The 27,178-nt window shown below is 41.7% G+C and overlaps 1 protein-coding gene across 4 annotated transcripts in view; it reads right to left on the bottom strand.

The window, feature by feature from the left end:
- The window catches only part of LOC124606641 (supervillin), a 172,396-nt gene that overhangs the window by 8,066 nt on the left and 137,152 nt on the right, over nt 1–27,178 (bottom strand). For all 4 annotated transcript variants that reach the window (XM_047138638.1, XM_047138639.1, XM_047138640.1 and 1 more), the window contains 2 exons: nt 3,628–3,813; nt 795–1,069 (listed from right to left, as the gene is read on the bottom strand). In XM_047138638.1, coding sequence (XP_046994594.1) covers nt 795–1,069; nt 3,628–3,813 — 461 coding nt within the window. The remainder of the gene's footprint in view (nt 1–794; nt 1,070–3,627; nt 3,814–27,178) is intronic.

Below are 27,178 nucleotides of genomic sequence, written 5' to 3'. Positions count from 1 at the left end.
GTGGACAGACCTAATAAAACTGAAAAACACACTCAAAGAAAGCAGGAAAAGAAGGAAAAGACTACATAAGAAAGTAAAACCGAAGGAAAGGGAAAACTTAGCAACAAGAATGCCACAGGAAAGTGACATTGGCTGGCCACTTACATAAAATATGGGCGAGCTTGTCACACAGTAAACAAGTTAAAATCCTCTCCCTAAAATCTTTGTAAAAACATGTGACATGGCACAGAACTTTAAAACTTTAACCACATTGGTCCGAGTATTGCCTAAAAGAGATGGCAGATCCGTCAAACTAGAAAGAAATACAATGAAACTGAATCAATCAGTTTCAAATATCATCATTTTGTTCTCAGAGAAACATACTTTCCTTTTATGTAGTTTCTTAAAAAATGCTACACTAGCCAAAATATTTTCAGATATTCGTTATATATTTAACTAAACTTTGCAAACCACTGAAGTGGAAGTCAAAGGGTCCTATCAAGTGACAGATTTATATCATGGGAGAATGAAAGAAATTGTGCTTTATTAGAAATTTTCTAATTAAATGGAATCCCCTGTATTATATACTGCAGCAAACATGAACTACATACATCTACGTATTTTAAATATTTCCTACCATCATGTGGTGACAGAACTCCCACAGGATCATTTTCAACTAATTACACTACATTTCTCAAACTTTATTAAGAAGCAAGCTCACCGATTCTATGATGTTAGTACTATACTGCTGTAACAATATTTAGATACTGACAACTTAAAGTCAGTAGAGGCACTGGTGCATATTTCATACTGACCCTTATGTTAAGTTCTGCTATATCATCCCTATCAGTCCACACAGGAAACAGATTAGTAAATTCAAGTGGTTCAAGGCCAGCCCACACAAGCCACGCAGAAGCTCTTCTCCTGCCCATGTGATGAGCATAGTCAAGTGCGGTCTGCATTGCAGCACGTCGCTCTGCCTGCCATCGCACAGCACCAGATCCTGTTTGTGTACTAGGATCTTCTGTTGTGTCTGGCCACCAACCCTGCCACAACCAAAGCTCACTCCCACTATCAAGCAGGAACAGTGCTGTAAAAAACAAGGCACTTTAGTCGCAGAAAATAGTGTACAAAATGTTTAAACAGAGACAAACATTTGTAGCACCTCCTCCCCCTGCAAAACTTTGATCTCCAGCTGCCCTTTGAGAAATGAAGATTTTATAAATTACGTAAGTTGCTGTAGGGGAGGTTCTGTGAAATACCACATTTACTCCAGTATAAGAATACCCCAATATGACATCCCCAACCCTTTTCTTACTGGCTCCATGAGAAAAATTGATTTTTACCACATTCTGACTAATTAAAATTGCAAAATGTTTTATTGACAAAATATATACATAAAAAATTTAACATTATACCTGTTCTAAACTTATGCTATTTAATCATTGTCAACATTTTGATAATACAAGGAGCGATAAAATAAACAAAAAGAAATGGTTTTCTTTCATTCCTTTCTTGATTAATATCCAACCCAGTTGTCTGTTACACCACATTGTCTGTTTCACCACAACCACCACCATCACCATCCTAATATCACACTTGAAATTGCAACAGGTGATACAAGCAAGAAAGAAATTTACAATCTTGGCCATTTCTTCCAAATATATCATGATTTCCAAGGTTATGTTCATGGTGGGACCTGAGAACACAGCTGCTTTTTCTGAATACACAGAGGATTTTGCATTTATATATCATCCTCTTGTTTCCCAACATGTCATCTGCCTCCTGCTCTCTCACTGGCTGCATTGAAACAGCACTTGACACCACTTCACATAATGTCTCACAGTGAGTGTTGACAACACTGGTGCATGAAACACGTACACTGCTTGCCCTGTCTAGACTTTTATCATCTCCTACAGAAATGTATACTACCATTGAGTACTTGCCCAGTCTTAAAAGTTAATTCAATTTTGACTACGAATGGATTCATACAAACTGCAGTTTAAACATGGGTAGATGCTCATCAAAAGCGAAGGTATGTGGTACACATTCCCACGGTTGACTGCATGAAGAAATTGCCCCCAGCTTCCCTGTTCACTTTCCAATCCCTCCGAGTTCTTCAAAGCAAATCTGCATGTGGCTTCAATTGCCAAAGCTTCACCTGTAAATGTCAGCCAACCACTATTTAATATATTACACAATGTAAAAATGTTAAGCTGAGCAGCAACAGTTTAATCTGCAAATGTAAGATGACCCTGCATTTTTCGAATGACAAATTTGGGAAAAAACCTTATATTATCAACAGGTAAATGTGATAATGATGAAACAGGGATACACTAAGCTTTCTTTCATTCAAAGATGTAATGATGTAGATCTACAGTAACTTGAAACTGAAAACCAAACATTTAGCATCAACCGGTTTTCATAACAGTTGTAGAAGAATTTCTACTCCCCTTACGACACTTTTTCGAATTTATTTCAGTGTATAACATTAAACTTCATTATTTGAGACTCTACTTGTTTGTTTTTGTCACAATTTAAGGGAGTTATTTGCGAAATATTCCTATGCTGTCACACATCTTGTTTTTCCCCATTAACTTTGGCAGTTTTATTCATATAACTCAAAGTTTTGTTCCCAATGCTACATCTACATTCTAGATCTGTTTTTTAGAATTTCTTACATTTGTCTGATTGTAAACTTCATTCATTTCCAAACCCAATACGTGTTTGTGTTTGTTAGATATCTGTACATTCAGAAGCACACTAACATGTCTTTTCCACAGAAACTCTCAAATACCTGTTCACGAAAGAAGGTAAAAGTCAGTCTTACAGCAGGAAATAAAAACAGGCATAAAATGGAACTGGCAAGGACTGTTAATGTGCTAAGAATAACATTGTGGAATTTTTAGTTCTAGATGCAGATTACACAACAAGATCCAGAAAGGTGCAAGGCTTTTTCATTGCCTTTATTTTCAGCAGCTTATTATACTGCTTCAGAGAATCATTGACATCTATCTGAACCACTCATTCTTTGGGAAGGAACATTTGGTTCTGAAAATTTTAAGTTCCTCTTCTTGTGCCTTTTTTTGTCAGCACACAGTCAATAATTATTATTACTTTTATAATTCATTTTCAGATAGTGAATGCTTTTTACCAGAGAACATCATGAAATACTATGCTATACTAAGCTAGTAATACTCTCTCCCTCTATGTCTCCTTCACCTTCTTGTGGCAAAAAACCCATGTTTTCTAAACTTCTTGTGTTGTTACCTGCTCTACTTACTTGTGTTATTCATTTAAGTTCATTTAATTTCAAATGATTAATACCTAATAAGACAACATTTGTAAATTATGTGGGGAAGAGAAGAGCACTAAAGTGGTCCATATAAATGCTTGTAATGGTTTCAATGGAGAAAACAGCAGTGAATGAGCTCAAAGTTCAATTTTGATATCTGTCAGGGAAAGAACGCAATAAAACAGGATCTAACCTTCACGCCCAGTAAATCTGGTATAATTTTTAATAATCATCAGAATTAACATAAAATAAATGGAAACATATGCAATATAAATGTATAGTAATGACTACTGCAACATTTCAGTCGGTGTCATTCATCAAACAACACATACAGAACTTAATCATGATCTTACCTGGTTGACCGGCACTGTACAAATCATCTTGCAGGAATGGAAAGGCCACAGGAAAGTCTGGATGTCTATATGGACTCAGTATCTCAGTAGTAGAGAGGAAGCCAGAAATACTGCTCAAATGGAAAAGTCGAGGTGTGCCATTTGCCTGAACTGATGTATACAACTGACGACTGCTGCCACCCAGACCTGTTCGAAATGCAAACAAGAAATTTTTACATCACATATTTTACAAGATGGGAACAGAAAATTGTTGTTATTATTGTTGTTGTTATTATTGTTGTTGTTATTATTATTGTTGTTAAATTTATTGGCCACATTGCAGCACTTGTGACATTGCTTGTTCAATTTTGCTTTTCAGGTTGCACTGTTTGGTTCTAGCAATCCACGAACAACATTATATTCTATCTGAACATAATTTTCTCAATCTGTCTGAAATTCCTATAGCCCTTTTGTGTGTGACTTCTGCTGCAAATCTGTGATTCCTAAGAAGAGTACTGATTTTATCTTTTTCCTCTGCATCTGTTACCTGGTTTAAAACCTTGCCAAATTTCTTGGACATAATGTCCTCCTATCTTTTTTCTAAGATTTCTCATCCCAAGTTGTAAAATCCTGATTTCTTGCAACCTCAAGACATGAAAGAAATATTAATTCTCAAGACTACTTCAACCTGGCTTTTTTTATTATTATAATAATTTGTACAGGTTTTGATTATTCTTCTTTCAGTTTTGAGGTGATGATCAGTTGTTTCCTCATTTTTAATTGGGAACAGGGTTTTGCAAGCACAAGTTTTGGTTCTAGAATGTTTCTGATAGTGTGCGTTGGATCTTAGTGTCTTTTAACAAGCATCTGTTATTACACACTGGACTGCTTACAAATTGAGCTTTTTTTTCATTTTGTTAGTCCCATTTATCCACCTTTTCATGTTAGTTATTCTTCACAGTTCTCCAAAATATTTAAACTGTACAACTATGTTAATTTTTTGATTACTTATGAAGACTAATATCAGGGTGTATACGTGGACGACGAAAAAAAATTCCCAGATTTTTCCCGCATTTCCCAGTTAAAAATACACTTTCTCCCGGATGAAAACACATTTTTTCTGTGTTAAGTAACAGTATACTTTTCCTTGAAACTGTAAAACTTATCAATCCTTTAAATGGTTGTGGTTTTATACACTGGCGTAAAATTTCCCGGCACTTTGGAAAACGAAACTCAGGGGAATAAACACGTTCTAGAAAGATGTCTGATGTGCAACAACATGTACACTGTATATTTTCATATTACGAAAGTATAAATTCGAATTCCACCAAACACCGCATGTTGCTTTCCGAACGATTGAAATCGAGATTGCGATGCACTTTTGTAAGCCAGTTGTAGCTCATGTCAAGCGATCTCGGCAGCTGATGACTGCAGATATTCAGATCATAGGACACATGATGTAGTCAGCCAATAGCAACATCACTGTAAAGTAGTGCGAATACACAAATAGGAAACGTTAATGGTTTAAATTAATATACATGTATACATAGTGTTGCTACAATGAAAGAAAAGCTTTTACGTTTAATTTTGGTCACTAAGATTAATAAGCTGCAAGAGAAGCTAAGCTTTAACACATAATGTTCATTTATGCATGTGTTACACTTTAAAGGTGCATCACAAAAATGTGCCAGTAAATTTTTTAACGACAACATAAATGTCTGATCTTCTGGCTCGAAAATTTTCTAAATGGTCGCCCTCAAAGACCTGATTTTTGAATGAGAGTCAAATGCTCTGTGATTTAAGAAATTCATCGGACATCCGCGTGCTCAGAGTTCATCTTGTGTGAAAGGAAATTTACTTTGAAAGTAACGCTTTCCAAACAACCATTCGTAATATTTTCCTGTGACCTGTTAGAAATAGAATTGTTCAGCAGTTGCCAGAGCACGCCAAATAACAGGTGTCGCAGCGCTTGTGCAGCTACAATGACGCTGGAAGCCTGAACGTTCATACGTGTAAAACATTAAAGGATCTTACATTATGCCATAAAAGATGTAAATTTTCTTGGAGTACCTGTACTGTCTACTCCCCCCCCCCTCTTTCAAATTCTGAAGGTAAAGTACAGGGAGCGAAAGGCTATTTACAATTTGTACAGAAACCAGATGGCAGTTATAAGAGTCGAGGGGCATGAAAGGGAAGCAGTGGTTGGGAAGGGAGTGAAACAGGGCTGTAGCATATCCACAACGTTATTCAATCTGTATATTGAGCAAGCAGTAAAGGAAACAAAAGAAAAGTTCGGAGTAGGCATTAAAATCCGTGGAGAAGAAATAAAAACTTTGAGGTTCGCCAATGACATTGTAATTCTGTCAGAGACAGCAAAGGCGTTGCAATAGCAGTTGAATGGAATGGACAGTGTCTTAAAAGGAGGTTATAAGATGAACATCAACAAAAGCAAAACGAGGATAATGGAACGTAGCCGAATTAAGTCGGGTGATGCTGAGGGAATTGGATTAGGAAATGAGACACTTGAAGCAGTAAAGGAGTTTTGCTATTGGGGAGCAAAATAGCTGACGATGGTCGAAGTAGAGAGGATATAAAATGTAGACTAGCAATGGCAAGGAAAGCGTTTCTGAAGAAGATAAATTTGTTAACATCGAGTATTGATTTAAGTGTCAGGAAGTCGTTTCTGAGAGTGTTTGTATGGAGTGAGGCCATGTATGGAAGTGAAACATAGACGATAAATAGTTTGGACAAGAAGAGAATTGAAGCTTTCGAAATGTGGTGCTACAGAAGAATGTTGAAGACTAGATGGGTAGATAACATAACTAATGAGGAAGTATTGAATAGAATTGGGGAGAAGAGGAGTTTGTGGCACAACTTGACTAGAAGAAGGGATCGGTTGGTAGGACATGCTCTGAGGCATCAAGGGATCACCAATTTAGTGCTGGAGGGCAGCTTGGAGGGTAAAAATCGTAGAGGGAGACCAAGAGATGAATACACAAAGCAGATTCAGAAGGATGTAGGCTGCAATAGGTATTGGGAGATGAAGAAGCTTGCACAGGATAGAGTAGCATGGAGAGCTGCATCAAACCAGTCTCAGGACTGAAGACCACAACAACAACAACAACAACACCTGTACTGTATTATCTCATGTCTGGTTATTTATTAAGGCATAATGCCATACATGCTAGAAGATGAAAACATGAACTTGAAATGCAGCAAACAGTTGAATCTAGCCAATAGTGTGGAATTAAAAACTTCGTTTCAAATAAATTGACTGCCTCAGCAGAAAAGATTAGTGAAAGTCAAATTTCTTTAACAAACCGACAAAGATAACTTCATTGTTCTGCAAGGTGATTAACGCTTGACTGTCAAAAAGGTGGAAACAAAATAAAATCTGAAACTTATTACGTATTTTAGCCTTCCGTAATTTTGTGAATGTATTTTAATTCACTCGATAGCTCCCGGCCACAAAAATCCGTTTTGTTTTCATTTGAAGTGAGAGCAATAAACAAAGATTTAACAGCAAAATCACTTAACGTAAACACAGATCACGTGGAGACTACCACCTCCCACTACAACTCAGACTGCTCTGTAAATCAGGTCCGGATCTAGGATATTTCCAAACCGGGGCGATATTAAGATAGTGGCGCTCCCCCCTCCTCTGAGCATTTGAGGTAGGACACCAAAAATTTAAAAACCGACTTTTCAAAAATATCTTCATTTTGTAGCACACATCTTTCTGAACAGTCTGATACATAAAACATATATATTCGAGGGAACATAAGATATGTTATTTGGCCCTAAGTGTGGCAAAGTGCAGTGCCACGCCTCTACACACAGCATTCTTCCATGGCACGTCTCTTGTATTTCGCTCTGTGGAATTCAAACCTATAATATTTTGTAATGGAATGGGTGCCATCAAACTATATTCACGCCAGTGGAAATAAAAATATCCTGTGGTGCCTCTCCTGCTCCCAGTTGGCCGGTTTGACATCCTGCTCCTATTTATTGACACCCTGCTCCTCTTTAAAAAAATCTCGAAATTAATACTGGTTGGGATTATTTGCAACCGGCAGAACAAGAACTCTTCAGAAAATTTGCAGTCTTTACTGCCTATTAGCTAATAACTTGCTGATTTGTGTGACATAAAATTAAATATAGGATACACAAAATGAATAAAGACAAGAGACAAGCAAGACAGTACATGTTTCTTCAATCGTTATGTCCTAGCTTCTTTTCTCTCTAATCTTGACACAGCTTTACATGGCGTACTTTCCTTTCTGGGAAAGAATCTACTGCCTCATCAAAGTTCGTCAACGTTTTGCTACATGAAAAAACGAAATGTCGTTGTCTAATACTAGAAAAGCTGTTAATACAAATTGTAACCAAGACTGGTGTGGTTTCTCGATCTGATTACATGTATTTTGCCACTGCTATATAAAATGAAATAGGCCTGCCCAATATTGCAGTAGTTGTTACACACTTCACATAAATGAGACTGTTTTGGCACAAATGGTCATTTTCATAACACAACAGAATATAATTCAAGAAGTACCAATATCAAAGGCCCATTAGGCCTACTACAAGCAAAAAGTTTTATGTTAGGAAATAATTTCACATTTCATTCATACTCTCTAGCTTCTGAAGCATGAGACTGTAAAGTAGTAGTACTAAATTTTTAAATAAATTTCGAATCGACATATTCTCCCGTAATTTGTGTGAGTCCCCGTTTCTTCTCCTTCCTCGTTCTAACAAACAATCTTATCACTAATTCTGTAACTATTCCTCCCAGTGTCAAAACTTATTATCTGGTTAATTTCGTCACCAGTTTAGTTAACCGGTTGGGCGTTATTACGTGTTCGAACAAGGCGTTTTCCACACTACTCCCAGAATAGAACTTTAGCGGCTGCTAGCTGGGGACTGCATAACTGGCCCTTCGCAGTGTAGTGTAGCAGTCTGGCCAAAAATTTTCTGTCAAAATTTCATTTTTTTTTTTTTTGGACACACGGAGGAGACAATACGCAATCTTTGTTGCCTGTTATTCCTGTTAGTCGTTTTTTTCCACTTTGGTAGTCTGAATCTATGGAATTCGCTAGTAGTTATAACAATGCTGACCATTTGCAAACCCAGTCAACCACATAAACAGTGACTGGCATTCATCCATTCGGCTTTATTCTGCTCAGCTCGTATAGACCCATCCCCATTTGTCTGCAGGAAAGTTTATTTCTGAATGCGACAGGGATTCCCCTGGCAGAGACATCACGTACACTATGCATGCATTCAAAAATCAACTTACGATTCTTTCAGATATCGACTTAGAATTTGTTCAAGAATGTTCAAAAACCAACAGGGATGCGTTCAAAATCATATGAGAAATCGATAGACCAATGTGCGGTGGGTGCTAGGGGCTTTGTGAAACAAGGTCTTTTTCCTCAATAATATGAATTTGCCCCCCCCCCCCCTCCCCCCTCCCCCTGAAACTATTGCCCGGGGCAGATAACCCGGTTTGCCCCCGCCGCCTAGTTCCGGGCCTGTTGCACATACGTGAATCTGGCAGCTTAGGCGCACCAGTAAAATTTTTCCGGATAGCATCTGGCTGCTTGCTGCTATTGCTTATACAACTAACTGCCACACTTCTGTTGCCAGAAGCAGGAGAAGGTACTACTCAAGACTCAACTGCACATGCGGATAAGCTCACTCGCAACCGCTCAAACGAATCTAATGTAAAGTTGTGACCTAACACCCATCGGACGCAATTTGTTGTTATGAAACACTGCATAGTCTTCCTAAAGGCTATGACACATTTTTCCGTCGGCAGATGCTTGTAACAGCACTGTGTTTTGTTGTATATAGTGAATTTCCTTTGCAACTTCAATTTTATTTTAATATTTTTTTTTTTTCCTTTTGTTCGTTTCTTATTGGTGCAGTATTATTCTGCAGTAGAGAGATACAGCAATATTCTTTGTTAGAGTATTGGTTCTTACCAGTCAAAGTTACAAAAATTTAACTGAAAACTGAAACAATGAAAAATTCCCGGAATTCTAAAAAATTCCCGGAATTCTAAAAAATTCTCGGGTTTTTCCAGGTTTTCTCCCGGATGAAAAAATTCCCGGGTTTTTTCCGGATCTCCTGGTTGTCCCGGGTCGTATAAACCCTGAATATACAAAGGGGTTTCATGTGCATGATTTCAGTTGTCACTAAGGATACTTCTAAGCCTATTTTTAGGTCAGTTTTTGGTGACTGGTGATCTAGCTCTAACTTCTTCCATGTCTAGAGCTAAAAGAGCTAGATCATCTGCAAACCTCAGGCAATATGTTCTTTCCAAGGCTTTTGCTCCAATTTTGATTGAGATGGGTTTTCTTTATGCCAAATCTTTGTGATGTAATTCAAGCCTATACTAAAAAGCAGTGGGGATAATCCATCACCTTGTCTATGACCACTTTTTATTGTGAAAGCTTTCGAAATTTCTTCCCTGCATTTTAGCTTGGAATTTGTTTCATTATTTTTTATTTTTCTGGTATGAAGATTGTATGATTTGAGGACTTATAAAAGTGTGGGTCTATTGACACTACTAGATGCTTTGTTGAAATATATGAATTAAACAAAGAGCTGTTTATGTACTTTTAATGTTCCATTTTTAGTTTCGGGCCAGAGAATTTGGTATAGACGGCTTATGCATGGATGAAATCCATCTTGGTATTCCACAAGTTTTGGTTCCAGAACGTTTTTGATCTTGTTGTAAATTTAAATAAATAATGCATTATTCTGTGCTTCAGTGTTCTGGTATTTCTCTGTGAAGAACATTTTGACCAGATGTTGGTAGAGATTTCCGATTGCACATTTTCCTGTGGTTTTTGAGATGTCTCCATATATTAGGTCTTCACAACATGTTTTGTATTTTTCAGTTCTCTGATATTGAGTTCCACTTCATAAATGGTTGGAGGATCAGAGATAATGAAAATTATTCTGACCATATCATACTTCAAATGTTTCCAGTGTGACCTATAATTCAAAATTTCATTGAATTTTTCTGCAAGAAACTCTGCATTTTGGACTAACTTCCCTGATTTATCTCAGAGTGTTAATTCTGGGGGCTCATATTTTTTAAGACATCTGGTAAAAGTTTTGCAATAACTACACAATACGCAACAATAAAAATTATGAACACTGTTTGATGGTCCAGTCGGGGAGTAATATACTGTGAGAGGGGGGAAAAAAAGCAACAGCTATCCAGAGGAAAGAAACAACTGGAGAAAAGATAAGTAGAAAACCACCTGTAAGCAAAAATATAATGCAGTTAATGCACTCTGTAAAAAGTGAAGAATGTTTAAGGAGGTTGACAAACCAAGCAGCGCAAGCAGAAAAGAAAAAGAAATAGGGAAAGGTGGAGACAGTAGCAGCAAACAAAACATGTATTCCATAACAAAAGCCTAATTTGTGCAGTGTGGCTAAGAAAGGGGTTATGGCCTCTTCAAAGGAACAACACTTTAAGTTGTTAGAAAAATCCACAAAAAGCTCTGAGTAGGTAGATACACACCTCTAAACTGAAAGAGGGTTAACTTTTCAATGGATGGAAGTGTCAAGTCTAAAACATGTTACTGACTACGAGAAGCTGTTGACATAATTTTATCCTTTGGAAGATGGAAACAGACACTGCAACAGAAGTTTTGTAGCTGTTACAGTTATAACAAATTGCTTAAAGAACAAATCTTTTAGACTCTTTGCAAGAGAGCGTTTTCAAATATTTGATTTTAAAGAGATCTAATGAAAAGAAGAAATTTTGTTCTTCTCCACATTTTTGTTTAATAGGGCTATCTCCAAAATCATGAAATACCATTGTCATTAAATTAACAATATTATTAGAAGGACAGTTGCTACTCACCATATAGCAGAGATGCTGAGTCGCAGATAAGCACAACAAAGAGACTCTCACAATTATAGCTTTCGGCCATTAATGCCTTCATCACACACACACACACACACACACACACACACACACAAATACTATTGCAAACACAACTCACACACATGACTGCAGTCTCAGGCAACTGAAACCAGTGTGGTTTATTATTAACGAAGGCCTTAATGGCCAAAAGCTGTAATTGTGAGAGTCTTTTCGTTGTGCCTATCTGCGACTCAGCTTCTCCGCTATATGGTGAGCAGCAACTTCCCTTCTCATAATACTGTTACATCCCATCCTCGATTTTCCATTGCCGTTAAATTAATAATGCTATACTTGCTGTTAAGGTTGTACATAAATTACAAAATAACCAAATTTGGTCTATTCAACCATCATCAGATCTGTGGTCATCACAAAAAGTGATCTGTTACAACAGAACCTTTCATGACTTTTCGCATTGGGATCTGCTACTTTATTTGAACCATTTTCAAAACAGTTTTTCTTATTATTTTGATTCTGATGATCACAAAAAGACCTACTTGTTCTATGCTTTTTTGTCTGTCAGTTAGCACACTCAGTCAGTAATTACTGTTGTTATTCATTTTTGGACAGTGAATACTTCTACTGTTCCACTATAATGGGTCACTTTGTAATGACTGCAGATCTGGAGATAGTTGAATAGACCAAAGTTGGTTATCTGATAACTGACAGGCTACTACAGTGACAAACTGTTAGTAAACATTAAACATTCTTTATCTCAAGACAATTATAACATTCCCCCTCTTTTGTGAAGTTTACGTATACAGAACATTGAACAGAATATCACAGCAAACTAGGGGCATAAAAAGCTAGGACAGAGGTGAAAAGAAAAAAGAAAAGGGGTTGAGGAAAATTAAATTTGTCATTTCCTTTTCACATATTCTTATGTAAGTTGCATGGCCTGCTACTGTTCATTAATATTCTGTAGGAGACTTTCTACTGACAGCAGTGAATGTATGGTTCTCCAGTTAATACCCGGCAATACACAGTAAGCCACAACTATTGTTTAACACACTGTGGATGGCACCTAAGTAGGATTCAGGTAGCAGCGGTTAAGAAGATGGACATCACTGTCATCTACCTTGTGCTGTGGGTAACAATTCACAGCTGACACTCAGTTTTGTGTCCTCTATTGGGAATTGTCTTAAATTTACAAGGCATGATGTCTGCATTTTGCTGCTATGTAGTTACCAGAATGTGAACTGTGTGTAAGTCTCAACAGCACCCTTTTTCTTTTCTTTTGACTATGCATTGTGTCCCATGTTGTTTTCAAAAGCTACAGGTATTTGAGTATTTGCTGACCCACTGATCATGCACAGTCACAGCTTTGAGATGGTGAAAGTCACTGATAACAATGTTTCAGTGGCCTGGAAGGTGCACTCAGTGATTCTGGTTCAGAAAGAAGAAGAGATAATTCTGGAACTGATCCAGATTTTTATTCAGTCAAATGCTGAGGTAAGTATTAAAGAAAAGAAGTAATATGTAGTGTTAGCAAGAATGTGACAGCTAAAAGAATGTCTGTAAAGCTATTCTAGTAGTACAGTATACCGTAATCTGATTGTAGGTCATGAAAATAATGATGCAGAATATTTTGAGCCATCAATTTCAGCACTGTTATGTGCAGTTGATAATCCTGCTCCTCCACATCCATGTTTCCCTTTTCGGGAAACTGGCAGTGTGTCAGCATCTCTTTACTATATTTCCACACTCACAAATTGTTTTTCTATTGTTCATGCCAGGGAAAATAATAAAAACAATAAAAAGTGAAAGTAATGGTAATCCTGTGTCAATAATAGCAAAACAAAGAAGACAATTACAAGATGAAAGAAAACAGTGTTTGAGGAAAGTGGACTAGGACAAAAATTGAGGATATGCACTCTTTTCCCACAGTAATAATTCATGTGGCTTGTGAAGAAGCAAAAAGACAGTGACTATTGGTTAAAAGCACCACTATTGCTTAACATCTTTCCTGCAGCGATTATGATTTGTGATAGGTTTTGTTTAACTTGCACCTCAAACACAATGACAAATACATTCCTCGTAACCAACCTAAACAGGACCCTTTTTCCAAAATTTGTCCTTTTTTTGATCACCTTAATTGTCCCACATGAACATTTGACCACTGTTGAAGACATGTGAGATGAAAAGCATGCTAGCTAGATACATGGGAATAAAATTGTTTGTTGTTTACCAGGTGTACAACTATGAAATGTGGATTTCAGACAAGCAGATGTCGCAGCAATGCAGTTTGTGTTACAAAGATTCGACACTCCACCATTTTGTTGTTTCACCAGCAGGTGTCAGATGCGCACAAGGGATAAATTGGAAAAGTGTGTGCAGAGTGTTGTGGTTAATACGTCACAATTTATACCAAACAAAGAGCATTTGCAGACAGCATTAATTTTTTGTTTTCATTTGAAGAAAACTGTTGCTGAATCACACCGATTACTTTGAGAAGCTTATGGTGAACGTGCCCCATCACAAAATACCTGTGAATGATGGTTCTGACATTTCAGATATGGTGACTTTAATGTTGCAATCAGAAACATGGAAAACTGCCAAAAATATACGAAGATGTGGAGATGGAAGTATTGCTGAACAAAGATGACTTGCAAACACAAAAACAACGCGCCGAGCAATTGAGCCTCAGTCAAAAAGATGTTTCCAATTGGCTACAAGAGAGGGAAAAGATTCCAGAGACTGGTAGATGGGTGCCACTCGAGTTGAATGACAGGCCAATGGAAAAGCACAAAAACACATGTAAAATTGCTCGCTCGGCAAAAAATGAAGTCCATTTTGCATCATATAGTTACAGGAGATCAGAAATGGATTTATTTTGAGAATCCCAAGTACAAAAATTCATGAGTAGACCCAGGCACACCATCCACATCGACCGCAAGACCAAATCACTTTGGCAGAAAGATAATGCTCTATGTCTGGTAGAACCGCAGGGGCATGGACTATTATGCACTGTTAGAACCAGGGGAAATGGTTAATACTAAATGCTACCAATAACAACTGACCAATTTGAACCGTTCACTGCTTGAAAAATGGCCACACTACCAAAAGAGGCAACACAAAGTAATTTTTCTTCAAATAATTCAAAACCGGTTTGTAGCACACTGTAAGCACTCAACTGGGAAGTTCTACCCCATGTGGCTTACTCATGAGACTTGGCTCCTTCTGATTAGAACTTGTTTGCATCGTTGGGTCATGCACTCGCCGAGCAGCATTTTGTTTCGTACGAAGATATGAAAAAATGGCTCAAAGAATGGTTCACAGTAAAAGGCGCAAATTTTTACAGGTGGGGTGTTTACAAATTGCCCAAAAGATGAGAAAAATTTTTATCAAACAATAGAGCATACTTAGAATAAAGCACTGTTTGTCATTCTTTTGAATTTAACATGTTTTTAATACAAAAAGATCCACATTTCATACTTGTTCACCTGGTATGATACTTTGACTGGCTATGTCATTGGGATACAGGAGCAAACAGTGAAAGGGGCATGGGAGCCAGACATTGTAACGCTTGTACTGGAGAACTCTTTTTGCAGATGTATACAATTTACATGGATCACTATTAACATCACCTATTGTATATGATTACTTATGGGTGTGCAAGGTAAAGGCAGTAGGCACTTGCATGACTAACAGAAAGGACCTTCCTCAAAGTATAGTTGTAAAATGGAGAATTCAAGAAAGAGTAAAATGATATCTGCAAAAAAGAGAAATTCTGCTCCATCCAGAATAGAAGGACACAAGGGGCATTCTGATCCTCTCAACATGCCACACTGCAATGGAGGTAACTGTGCATTTGTAAGGAGACCGAATGACTAAAACAAAACCATATATTAATATTGATTACAACATTCTCAAAGTAGAAATGGACCCAAGTTATTGCTTACTCTACTTTCAACAGAAAACGACTCAAATAATTCAAAAAATTATTCTTTAATTTATTTGAATGAGCATCATTAATGCATTTGTAGTTTATAAGGAAACACTAGAGGAAAACATGTATTCTCTTCAGATTTGTAGAGTTAGGCGAGCACAAGGCATCCAACATATAGTAATTGATTCTTCTCAAGATCTTGGATGAAGCAGACACAGTGGCAGATATATTGCCAGAAAGATCACCTAACAAGAAAAAAACTGCATTTTTGACACATGTCTCCAGGGTGTGTGCCAATATAAGTAAGAACTAAATAGGAAAGTATGTCGAAAAGTAACATTTTGGTAGTGCCCAAACTGTTATATTTCAAAACAAACAACAAATGGAAAAATTGTGGTCAATACCTTCTACCTTCTTCCTAAAATTCACAAACCCAGTTATCCCGGCCGCCCCATTGTAGCTGGTTACCAAGCCCCCACAGAACGTATCTCTGCCTAAGTAGATCAACACCTTCAACCCATTACATGCAGTCTCCCATCCTTCATCAAAGACACCAACCACTTTATCGAACACCTGGAATCCTTACCCAATCTGTTACCCCCAGAAACCATCCTTGTAACCATTGATGGCACTTCCTTATACACAAATATTCCGCACGTCCAGGGCCTCGCTGCGATGGAGCACTTCCTTTCACACAGATCACCTGCCACCCTACCTAAAACCTCTTTCCTCATTACCTTAGCCAGCTTCATCCTGAATCACAACTTCTTCACTTTTGAAGGCCAGACATACCAACAATTAAAGGGAACAGCCATGGGTACCAGGATGGCCCCCTCGTACACCAACCTATTCATGGGTCGCTTAGAGGAAGCCTTCTTGGTTACCCAGGCCTGCCAAACCAAAGTTTGGTACAGATTTATTGATGACATCTTCATGATCTGGACTCACAGTGAAGAAATACTCCAGAATTTCCTCTCCAACCTCAACTTCTTTGGTTCCATCAGATTCACCTGGTCCTACTCCAAATCCCATGCCACTTTCCTTGAACTTGACCTCCATCTGTCCAATGGCCAGCTTCACACGTCCGTCCACATCAAACCCACCAACAAGCAACAGTACCTCCATTATGACAGCTGCCACCCATTCCACATCAAACGGTCCCTTCCCTACAGCCTAGGTCTTCATGGCAAACGAATCTGCTCCAGTCCAGAATCCCTGAACCATTACACCAACAACCTGACAACAGCTTTCGCATCCCGGAACTACCCTCCCGACCTGGTACAGAAGCAAATAACCAGAGCCACTTCCTCATCCTCTCAAACCCAGAACCTCCCACAGAAGAACCACGAAAGTGCCCCACTTGTGACAGGATACTTTCCGGGACTGGATCAGACTCTGAATGTGGCTCTCCAGCAGGGATACAACTTCCTCAAATCCTGCCCTGAAATGAGATCCATCCTTCATGAAATCCTCCCCACTCCACCAAAAGTGTCTTTCCGCCGTCCACCTAACCTTCGTAACCTCTTAGTTCATCCCTATGAAATCCCCAAACTACCTTCCCTACCCTCTGGCTCCTACCCTTGTAAACGCCCCCAGTGTAAAACCTGTCCCATGCACCCTCCCACCACCACCTACTCCAGTCCTGTAACCTGGAAGGTGTATACAATCAGAGGCAGAGCCACGTGTGAAAGCACCTACGTGATTTACCAACTGACCTGCCTACGCTGTGAAGCTTTCTATGTGGGAATGACCAGCAACAAACTGTCCATTCGCATGAATGGACACAGGAAGACAGTGTTTGTTGGTAATGAGGATCACCCTGTGGCTAAACATGCCTTGGTGCACGGCCAGCACATCTTGGCACAGTGTTACACCGTTTGGGTTATTTGGATACTTCCCACTAACACCAACCTGTCAGAACTCCGGAGATGGGAACTTACCCTTCAGTATATCCTCTCTTCTCATTATCCGCCAGGCCGCAACCTCCGCTAATTTCAAGTTGCTGCTGCTCATACCTCACCTGTCTTTCAACAACATCTTTGCCTCTGTACTTCTGCCTCGACTGACATCTCTGCCGAAACTCTTTGCCTTTACAAATGTCTGCTTGTGTCTGTGTATGTGCGGTTGGATATGGGTGCGTGTGCGAGTGTATACCTGTCCTTTTTTCCCCCTAAGGTAAGTCTTTCCGCTCCCGGGATTGGAATGACTCCTTACCCTCTCCCTTAAAACCCACATCCTTTCATCTTTCCCTCTCCTCCCCTCTTTCCTGACGAAGCAACCGTTAGTTGCGAAAGCTTGAATTTTGTGTGTATGTTTCAAGCTTTCGCAACCCACGGTTGCTTCGTCAGGAAAGAGGGAACGAGAGGGAAAGATGAAAGGATGTGGGTTTTAAGGGAGAGGGTAAGGAGTCATTCAAATCCTGGGAGCGGAAAGACTTACCTTAGAGGGAAAAAAGGACAGGTATACACTCGCACGCACACACATATCCATCCCCACATATACAGACACAAGCAGACATATTTAAAGGCAAAGAGTTTGGGCAGAGATGTCAGTCGAGGCGAAAGTGCAGAGGCAAAGATGTTGTTGAATGACAGGTGAGGTATGAGTGGCGGCAGCTTGAAATTAGCGGAGATTGAGGCCTGGTGGATAATGGGAAGAGAGGATATATTGCAGGGCAAGTGCCCATCTCCAGAGTTCGGATAGGGTGGTGTTAGTGGGAAGTATCCAGAGAACCCGGACGGTGTAACACTGTGCCAAGATGTGCTGGCCGTGCACCAAGGAATGTTTAGCCACAGGGTGATCCTCGTTACCAACAAACACTGTCTGCCTGTGTCCATTCATGCAAATGGACAGTTTGTTGCTGGTCATTCCCACATAGAATGCATCACAGTGTAGGCAGGTCAGTTGGTAAATCACGTGGGTGCTTTCTCACGTGGCTCTGCCTTTGATTGTGTACACCTTCCAGGTTACAGGACTGGAGTAGGTGGTGGTGGGAGGGTGCATGGGACAGGTTTTACACCGGGGGCGGTTACAAGGGTAGGAGCCATAGGGTAGAGAAGGTGGTTTGGGGATTTCATAGGGATGAACCAAGAGGTTACGAAGGTTAGTTGGACGGCGGAAAGACACTCTTGGTGGAGTGGGGAGGATTTCATGAAGGATGGATCTCATTTCGTTGCAGGATTTGAGGAAGTCGTATCCCTGCTGGAGAGCCACATTCAGAGTCTGATCCATTCAGAGTCTGATCCAGTCCCGTGAAGTATCCTGTCACAAGTCGGGCACTTTTGGAGTTCTTCTGTGAGAGGTTCTGGGTTTGAGGGGATGAGGAAGTGGCTCTGGTTATTTGCTTCTGTACCTGCCCCGAAGCAGCCGTTGGTTGCGAAAGCTTGAATTTTGTGTGTATGTTTGTGTGTCTATCGACCTGCTAGTGCTTTCGTTTGGTAAGTCACATCATCTTTGTTTACACACACACACACACACACACACACACACACACACACACACACACACACACACACACACAGAGAGAGAGAGGCAAGTCCTTGTTTAACACTGTTACTAAACATCTCCAAAAGTGCTCAACAAATTTTCTTCAAATTTTTGTACAATATTCTAAAAAATGTTTGGATGGACATAGGCTGCATATCCTTTAGTAAATGTGGTACAGAAATATCTGTTCACTATAAACACGAAACCAGTTGTAAGCAAAAAAATTTAAAAAGTTCATAAATTTTTTAATATATGTAGATATATCGATATTACTATATAAAGACAAGGTTTTGTCTAAAGTTGTTACCAAAAATCTCAAAATGTTCCTGACCAATTTATTTCAAATTTTTACACTATACTTTACTAAGCCTTCAGATGGATGGAGGCCACATATTTTTTTAAAAAAAATATGTGATCTATAAGGAGAAAACACTGTAGGCAATAATCTCAAAGTTCATGATCAATATAATTCACTTTTTGCACAGTAGTTTAATAAACATTCAGACGGACCACCCCCTCAACCAGTCTTCAATACACAACGTTTTTATCACCAACACCAGAAACAAAGATAGAAGAGATTATAAATAAATTATAAATAAAGAAGAAAAATCATCAACATGAAAAGACATGATCACTTGCTTCCTTCTCCACCGTTGCAGCAAATTTACTAGTAAGCCACTGTCTCATGTAATAGATGCTTCATTTTCAGATTCAGTATTCCCAAGAAAACTTAAAATACCAAAAGTCATACCCACACACAAAAAGAAACCTAAAGAAGATCCTAGCAACTACCATCCAGTGGCAGTGCTGTCTGCATTCAGCAAAATATCTGAATGTGCAATGGTTTCCAGACTAAAATCACTTCTTAGAAAAAATAACATTCCTTCTTTTGACCCAAGAAAATAAAACCACTGTTGATGCAACATATTAATTTCTTGATGCTACTCTACAGCTTGTTGACAAAAAATGCCCAGCTATGGGCCAAAGTTAGATTCTTATGGGATATGGCAGGCTCAGCAGCTATGTCGAAGACCAAGCACAGTACATGCTCATAAATAAAGTTAATCAGTCAGGAACCTCAATGGGGTGCATTCAACTACACAAGTCACAAAACAAGGTGTGCCACAGGGCTCTGTTATTCCTACTTTATGTAAATGACCTCCCTTCCATCATACCCACTAGCAAGGCATTTCTCTTAGCTGATGATACTAATATCCTTATATCAAATACAGATGAATCTGTATCATCAGTTAATAGAAATAAAACCCAACTAGACTCATGGCTTGCATCAAATAAACCGCTCCTAAATGCAAAAAAGACAGAATTCCTAACCTTCCACACCATTCAGAACAGAAATCCCCAGGTTCCAACAGTGACACAAATCGGCAGCAATGTAGAATTTTTCAATGAAACAAAATTCTTTGGGATTGACATCACTGATACATTCACATAGAAAAGCCACATTGACATGATTACTTCCAGGCTAAGCAAAGTTTGTTTTATGATCCACTCAGTGGGGGACAAGCTAAATGCTGGCACACTGACATGCATGTAATATGCACTTTTCCATTCAGTACACTCTGGCATTATTATTAATGCATATATAATACATCTTCAGTGAGATGTCCACTATAAGAAACAGCACTATATCTGTATATGTCTCATATCATTTGTTTCACTTGTCCCATGTCATGATGCACACTTCTGTACATTGAATTACTGAGTGGATCAATAACTATACAAATACAGATAAAGATTTAGCAAGGAAAAAGAAAGACCACATTGATCTTGTCAAAAGCTAAGAAGTGATTCTTCTTGGTGTTGTTGTCTCTGGGCCACCCTGAGACAGTCGTAGGGTGTCCATGAGTGACTCAGTACTTATCCACACATCTTGATTACATGATTATGCACAACTCCAAGCTGCACTTATGCAAGCCTCGCTACCAGAGTGGTTGCACAACCCAGAGCTCTGCCTGATGTGAGTGATGAACATCAAAATGCAACTAACTGTGAGTATATTTAAGTATATAAGTATTTTAAGTTTACTGAACCTGGAGTATATTTAATTTTGTATGAACATTTAGCTTTTTAAAAAGTCTATTGCTAATGGATTACACACAACTTGACCAAAGTTCAATAATAGACTTGTGTCAATTTGTATAACGAAATACTCAAAAAATGACAGAGGAAGTGCAACATCCGTAAGAGACAAAGAGATAAACTTTGATACATTTGCATGAGCTGGAAATTAAGCAGGAGTCAGCCCTTTGGGTATTCAAAGATCAACCAAAGCCAGTAAAAGTGGTTCGTAACCAATTTGCAGAAAATGATTGTTGGTTTTCTTGATTGCATTGGACCTAACCAAAGAACAGTTACATATGACTGGCGAGAAACTATTTGTTTGTGTCAAACTATTTATAAAATCAGGAAAACAATCAAAAACATTGCATCATTCTCCTTCATGACAATTCAAAGAGATTATCTGATAGAGAAAAAACATCAAATTAATGTCTCATTCCCATTATTCATCTGATCTGCTGCCAAAGGACTACCTTTTGTTCTCTATGCCAAACACAAGATTTATGAACAGTTACTTTTTTTTTTTTTTTTTTTTTTTTTTTGTGGTTTTAGGGCGCACAACTTCAATGGTCATTAGCGCCCTGACTACTCTAAGAATGCACCGCGAGGCACAAGTTGACCACAACAACTAAAAGGGAAAACACGATAAAAGACAGACTGACAGGCATAGGATTAAAAAACAGCATCATCAAATGTCCTTAGCGAGGTGTGTCAAATTGATAAAACGAAGAACACGAGCAGCTGCTCGTGGGTCATCCGCTAAAATGGCATCGAAAGTATTTGGCAGGTTAAGATCGAGGCGCAGTGCGTTAAGATCTGGACAGGACATTAAAATGTGTCTAACCGTCAGCAAGTGCCCACATGGGCAGAACGGCGCCGGCGCAGCCGTCAGCAGATGGCGATGGCTGAACCGGCAGTGTCCAATTCTTAACCGGGCTAAAACGACCTCCTCCCGCCGAGAAGGGCGTGAGGAGGACGTCCAAGCCACGGGAAGAGGTTTTAAGGCTCGAAGCTTGTTGTCGGTAAGTGCAGCCCAATCGGCATGCCACAGAGTTAAGATGCGCCGACAAATCACCCTGCTAAAATCGGATGAAGGGACGCAACAAGAAGCTGTTCGAGGCTGGAGGACCGCAGCCTTGGCCGCGGCATCTGCAGCTTCGTTCCCAGGGATACCGACATGGCCCGGAACCCACATAAAGCTAACTGGAGAACCGACGTCCACCAGCTGCTGAAGAGAGCGTTGGATCCGGTGTACGAAAGGGTGAACCGGGTACGGATCACTGAGGCTCTGGATGGCGCTCAGGGAATCTGAGCAGATGACATAAGCAGAATGTCGGTGGCGGCAGATGTAAAGAACAGCCTGGTAGAGGGCAAAGAGCTCAGCTGTGAAGACCGAACAATGGCCATGGAGCCGGTATTTGAAACTTTGTGCCTCGACAATAAAGGAACACCCGACCCCGTCATTGGTCTTAGAGCCATCTGTATAAATGAAAGTCATGTCGATGAACTTCGAACGAAGTTCCAAAAAACGGGAGTGGTAGACCGAACCGGGGGTGACCTCTTTTGGGAGCGAGCTGAGGTCAAGGTGAACGCGGACCTGAGCCTGGAGCCAAGGTGGCGTGCAGCTCTCGCCCACTCGAAAGGTTGCAGGGAGGGAAAAAGTAAGGTGTTGAAGGAGGCGACGAAAGCGAACTCCAGGGGGTAGCAGGGCAGAGACATACAACCCGTATTGACGGTCAAGAGAGTCGTCAAAAAAGGAACGATAAGACGGATGGTCGGGCATTGACAGTAGCCGACAGGCATACCGACAAAGCAGTATATCGCTCCGGTAGGTGAGTGGCAATTCGCCAGCGTCAGCATGAAGACTCTCTACGGGACTGGTATAAAATGCTCCGATCGCAAGTCGTAAACCCCGATGTTGTATGGAGTTGAGGCGGCGTAAGATGGATGGCCGTGCAGAGGAGTATACGAAGCTCCCATAATCCAGCTTGGAGCGGACGATCGACCGATATAGACGAAGTAGGACGGTTCGATCCGCTCCCCACGACAGACCACTGAGAACACGGAGGACATTTAAAGAACGGGTACAACGGGCGGCCAAATATGACACATGTGGAGACCAGCTAAGTTTCCTGTCAAATGTAAGGCCTAAAAATTTGGTTGTCTCCACGATTGGGAGAGCAACGGGACCGAGTCGTAAGGACGGTGGGAGAAACTCTTTGTATCGCCAGAAGTTAATACAGACCGTCTTCTCGGCAGAAAAACGGAAGCCATTGGCGACACTCCAGGAGTAAAGACGGTCAAGAGAACGCTGAAGACAGCGCTCCAGGACACGTGTACACTGCGCGCTGCAATAGATGGTAAAATCGTCCACGAAAAGGGAGCCTGATACATCAGCTGGGAGGCAATCCATTATTGGATTGATCGCGATGGTGAAGAGAGCGACGCTCAAAACTGAGCCCTGTGGCACCCCATTCTCCTGGCGAAAGGTGTCGGACAGGACAGAACCCACACGTACCCTGAACTGTCGATCCATTAAAAAGGAACGAATAAAAAGAGGGAGGCGACCGCGAAGGCCCCATGTATGCATGGTGCGGAGAATGCCCGCCTTCCAACAGGTGTCGTAAGCCTTCTCCAAATCAAAGAACACAGCCGCGGTCGGGCGCTTCCGCAAGAAGTTATTCATAATGAAGGTCGACAAGGTAACCAGATGGTCAACAGCAGAGCGGCGCCTACGAAATCCACATTGTACATTGGTAAGTAGGCGTCAAGACTCGAGCAGCCAAACCAATCGAGAGTTAACCATTCGCTCCATCACTTTACAGACACAGCTGGTAAGCGAGATAGGTCGATAACTGGAAGGCAAGTGCTTGTCCTTCCCCGGCTTAGGAATCGGGACAACAATAGACTCGCGCCAGCATGCGGGAACATGTCCCTCAATCCAGATGCGATTGTATGTACGAAGAAGAAAACCTTTACCCGCAGGAGAAAGGTTCTTCAGCATCTGAATATGAATAGAATCTGGCCCTGGAGCAGAGGACCATGATCGGCCAAGTGCGTTTTCGAGTTCCCGCATGGTGAATGGGGCATTATAACTTTCACAATTCGAGGAGCGGAAGTTAGGTGGCCTAGCCTCCTCTGCCTGTTTGCGGGGGAGGAAGGCAGGGTGGTAATGAGCGGAGCTCGAAACCTCTGCGAAAAAGCGGCCGAAGGCATTGGAGACAGCCTCAGGGGCCACAAGGACATCATTCGCGACCTTCAAGCCAGAAACTGGTGAGTGGACCTTAGTGCCAGATAGCCGGCGCAGGCTACCCCAGACAACAGAAGAAGGAGTAAAACTGTTGAAGGTGCTTGTGAAAGCAGCCCAGCTGGCTTTCTTGCTTTCTTTGATAATACGACGACACTGAGCACGTAATCGTTTATAATTGATACAATTCGCCACTGTAGGGTGGCGTTTAAAAGTGCGTAAAGCACGTCGACGAGCACGTAAAGCGTCTCTACATGCTGCGGTCCACCAGGGGACCGGTACGCGACGTGGAGAAGAAGGAGGGTGAGGGATGGAATATTCAGCAGCAGCGAGAATGACTTCCGTGAGGTGTGCGACCTGACGATCGCAGCTTGTAAAGGTTTGATCCTGAAAGGTCGCCCTGGAAGAGAAGAGCCCCCAGTCTGCCTTGGAGATGGTCCAATTAGAGAAGCACGGAGAGGGGGTATGCTGCAGGAGATGGATAACACACGGGAAGTGGTCGCTCGAATATGTATCAGAAAGTGCATACCACTCAAACCAGCGTGCAAGTTGGGGAGTACATATAGAGAGGTCTAAATGGGAATAGGTGTGAGATGTGTCCGAAAGAAAACTAGGGGCGCCAGTATTGAGGCAGACAAGATCGAGCTGGTTGAAAAGGTCTGCTAACAAGGAGCCCCTCGGGCAGGATGCTGGAGAGCCCCAAAGGGGATGGTGGGCATTGAAGTCTCCAGTTAACAAAAATGGTGCAGGTAGCTGAGCAATAAGTTGCATCACGTCTGCCCTGGTAACGGCAGACGACGATGGAGTGTAAACGGTACAAAAGGAAAACGTAAAAGTGGGGAGAGTAATGCGGATGGCAACTGCCTGCAGGCCGGTGTGCAACGTGATGGGATCGTAGTAAATATCATCCCGGACCAGCAACATAACCCCTCCATGAGCTGGGATACCTACCACAGGGGGTAGGTCAAAACGCACAGAGGTGTAGTGTGCCAAGGCAATTTGATCGCATGGGCGTAGCTTCGTTTCCTGGAGGGCTACGACAAGCGGACGGTGCAAGCGGAGCAGCAACTTCAAGTCCTCTCGGTTGGAGCGAACGCTGCGAATATTCCAGTGAATAAGTGCCATCGTAAGAAAAGAAAGATGAGAGAAGTGGTCACCTCGAAGGCCGCTTAGGGCCTGGCTTCGAGCGAGCACTGCCGCCGCTATCAGTAGGCGGACAGTCATCGTCCATTGGGTCTATAGGGTCATCGGCCATCTCGGGAGGATGGCCGGGAGGGGGAGCTTCCTCCGCCAGTGAACGGCCAGATGTACGGCGACCAGCGGTGCGGCCAGGCGAAACGGATGACGGCCTGGGGCGGCAGCCGCTGGGTGGCGCAAGAGAAGAAATGCGCCGTGGCGGGGAAGGAGAACTGTGCTTCCTATGCGCCTTTTTGGAAGGACGTGTAGTGGAAGTACCGGTCGAAGGCTGGGAGGTCGAGGTACGGAGGAAGTCTGCACGGGATGGTTCCTTCTTGAAGGCCCGTGCATCTGACTTCGGTGTCTTCGTCTTAGCAGAAGCTGAGGAAGGTGCTCGTGTCTGTGGGGTGATGGGAGGAAGAGGAGACGTCGACCGCGCGATCTTAGCACTGGCCGAACGGACGACCGTGGTGCTGAAGGTCAGATCGCATGTCTGGGTTGCTACCTCCCGGGTAGTCCGAGGAGAGGCGAGGACAGTACTGTATTTCCCCGCTGGGAGCAGCGTGGGCTTCCTACTAGCCAATAGCTTGCGAGCAGCCGAGGTGGACACTTTCTCTTTGACCCGAATTTCCTGGATACAGCGTTCTTCCTTATAGACAGGACAGTCGCGGGAGGATGCGGCATGGTCACCCTGACAGTTCACACAACGAGGAGACGGAGGTGGACAGTCACCCTCATGGGCATCCCTGCCACAGGTGACACATTTAGCCGCATTGGAACAAGACTGTCGAGTGTGATTGAAACGCTGACACTGGTAGCAGCGCGTAGGTGTCGGGATATAGGGGCGAACAGAAATAACCTCGTAGCCCGCCTTGATGCGCGATGGCAGCTTAACACTATCGAAGGTCAAGAAAATTGTCCGGGTCGGTACAAGGTCATTGTTGACCTTTTTCATGACCCTATGGACAGCCGTCACGCCCTGCTCAGCGAGGAATGATTGAAGCTCCTCGTCAGTCAATCCGTCGAGGGAGCCAGTATAGACCACACCACGAGACGAATTAAAAGTTCGGTGAGCCTCCACCCGAACAGGGAACGTGTACAGGAGGGTGGCCCGAAGCAGTTTTTGTGCCTGAAAGGCACTCTCAGTTTCTAGTAATAAGGTGCCGTTACGCAACCTGGTACAGGATTTGACAGATCCGGCTATGGCATCTACGCCCTTCTGAATAACGAAAGGGTTGACAGAGGAAAAATCCTTTCCGTCCTCAGATCGAGAAACTACGAGGAACTGTGGGGCAGGCGGTAGTACTTTTGTCACTGTTGGCTGGTCACGTTTCCGTTTTTGGGTCGAAGTCGAAAGAGATGGAGTAGAATCCATTGCGGAGGAATCCCCCATGATTGCCAGCGTCTCCGATGGCGCGCTCCTTCCTTGTGGGGACCCTCTCAGAGGGCACTCCCGCCTTAGGTGAATGTTTACACCTCAGGTCACACCTCCCGAGAAACAGACGGAGGGACCAATCGGCATGGTCAGAAGGTATCAGCTCAGGCAATCACCCCTCCCCGGGCCTGGCCTTTACCAGGGGGTACGCGCGTGCCTTACATGTCTACCCAGGGCGGGGACTTACGCGTTACCCCGTCACCGGCTACGCGTGCGAACGCGTGGGTCGGCCTTCAAGCACGCACAGGGAGGAAGGAAGAAGAGGAAAAAGAAGAGAGAGAGGTAGAAAGAGGACACTGTCTCAAACGCCGAGGCGGA

This window comes from Schistocerca americana, chromosome 3, assembly GCF_021461395.2.
Source record: "Schistocerca americana isolate TAMUIC-IGC-003095 chromosome 3, iqSchAmer2.1, whole genome shotgun sequence".
NCBI classification, from domain to species: domain Eukaryota; kingdom Metazoa; phylum Arthropoda; class Insecta; order Orthoptera; family Acrididae; genus Schistocerca; species Schistocerca americana.
Note: the sequence above shows the minus strand (reverse complement) of the source record. Positions and strands in the feature narration are given on the sequence as shown.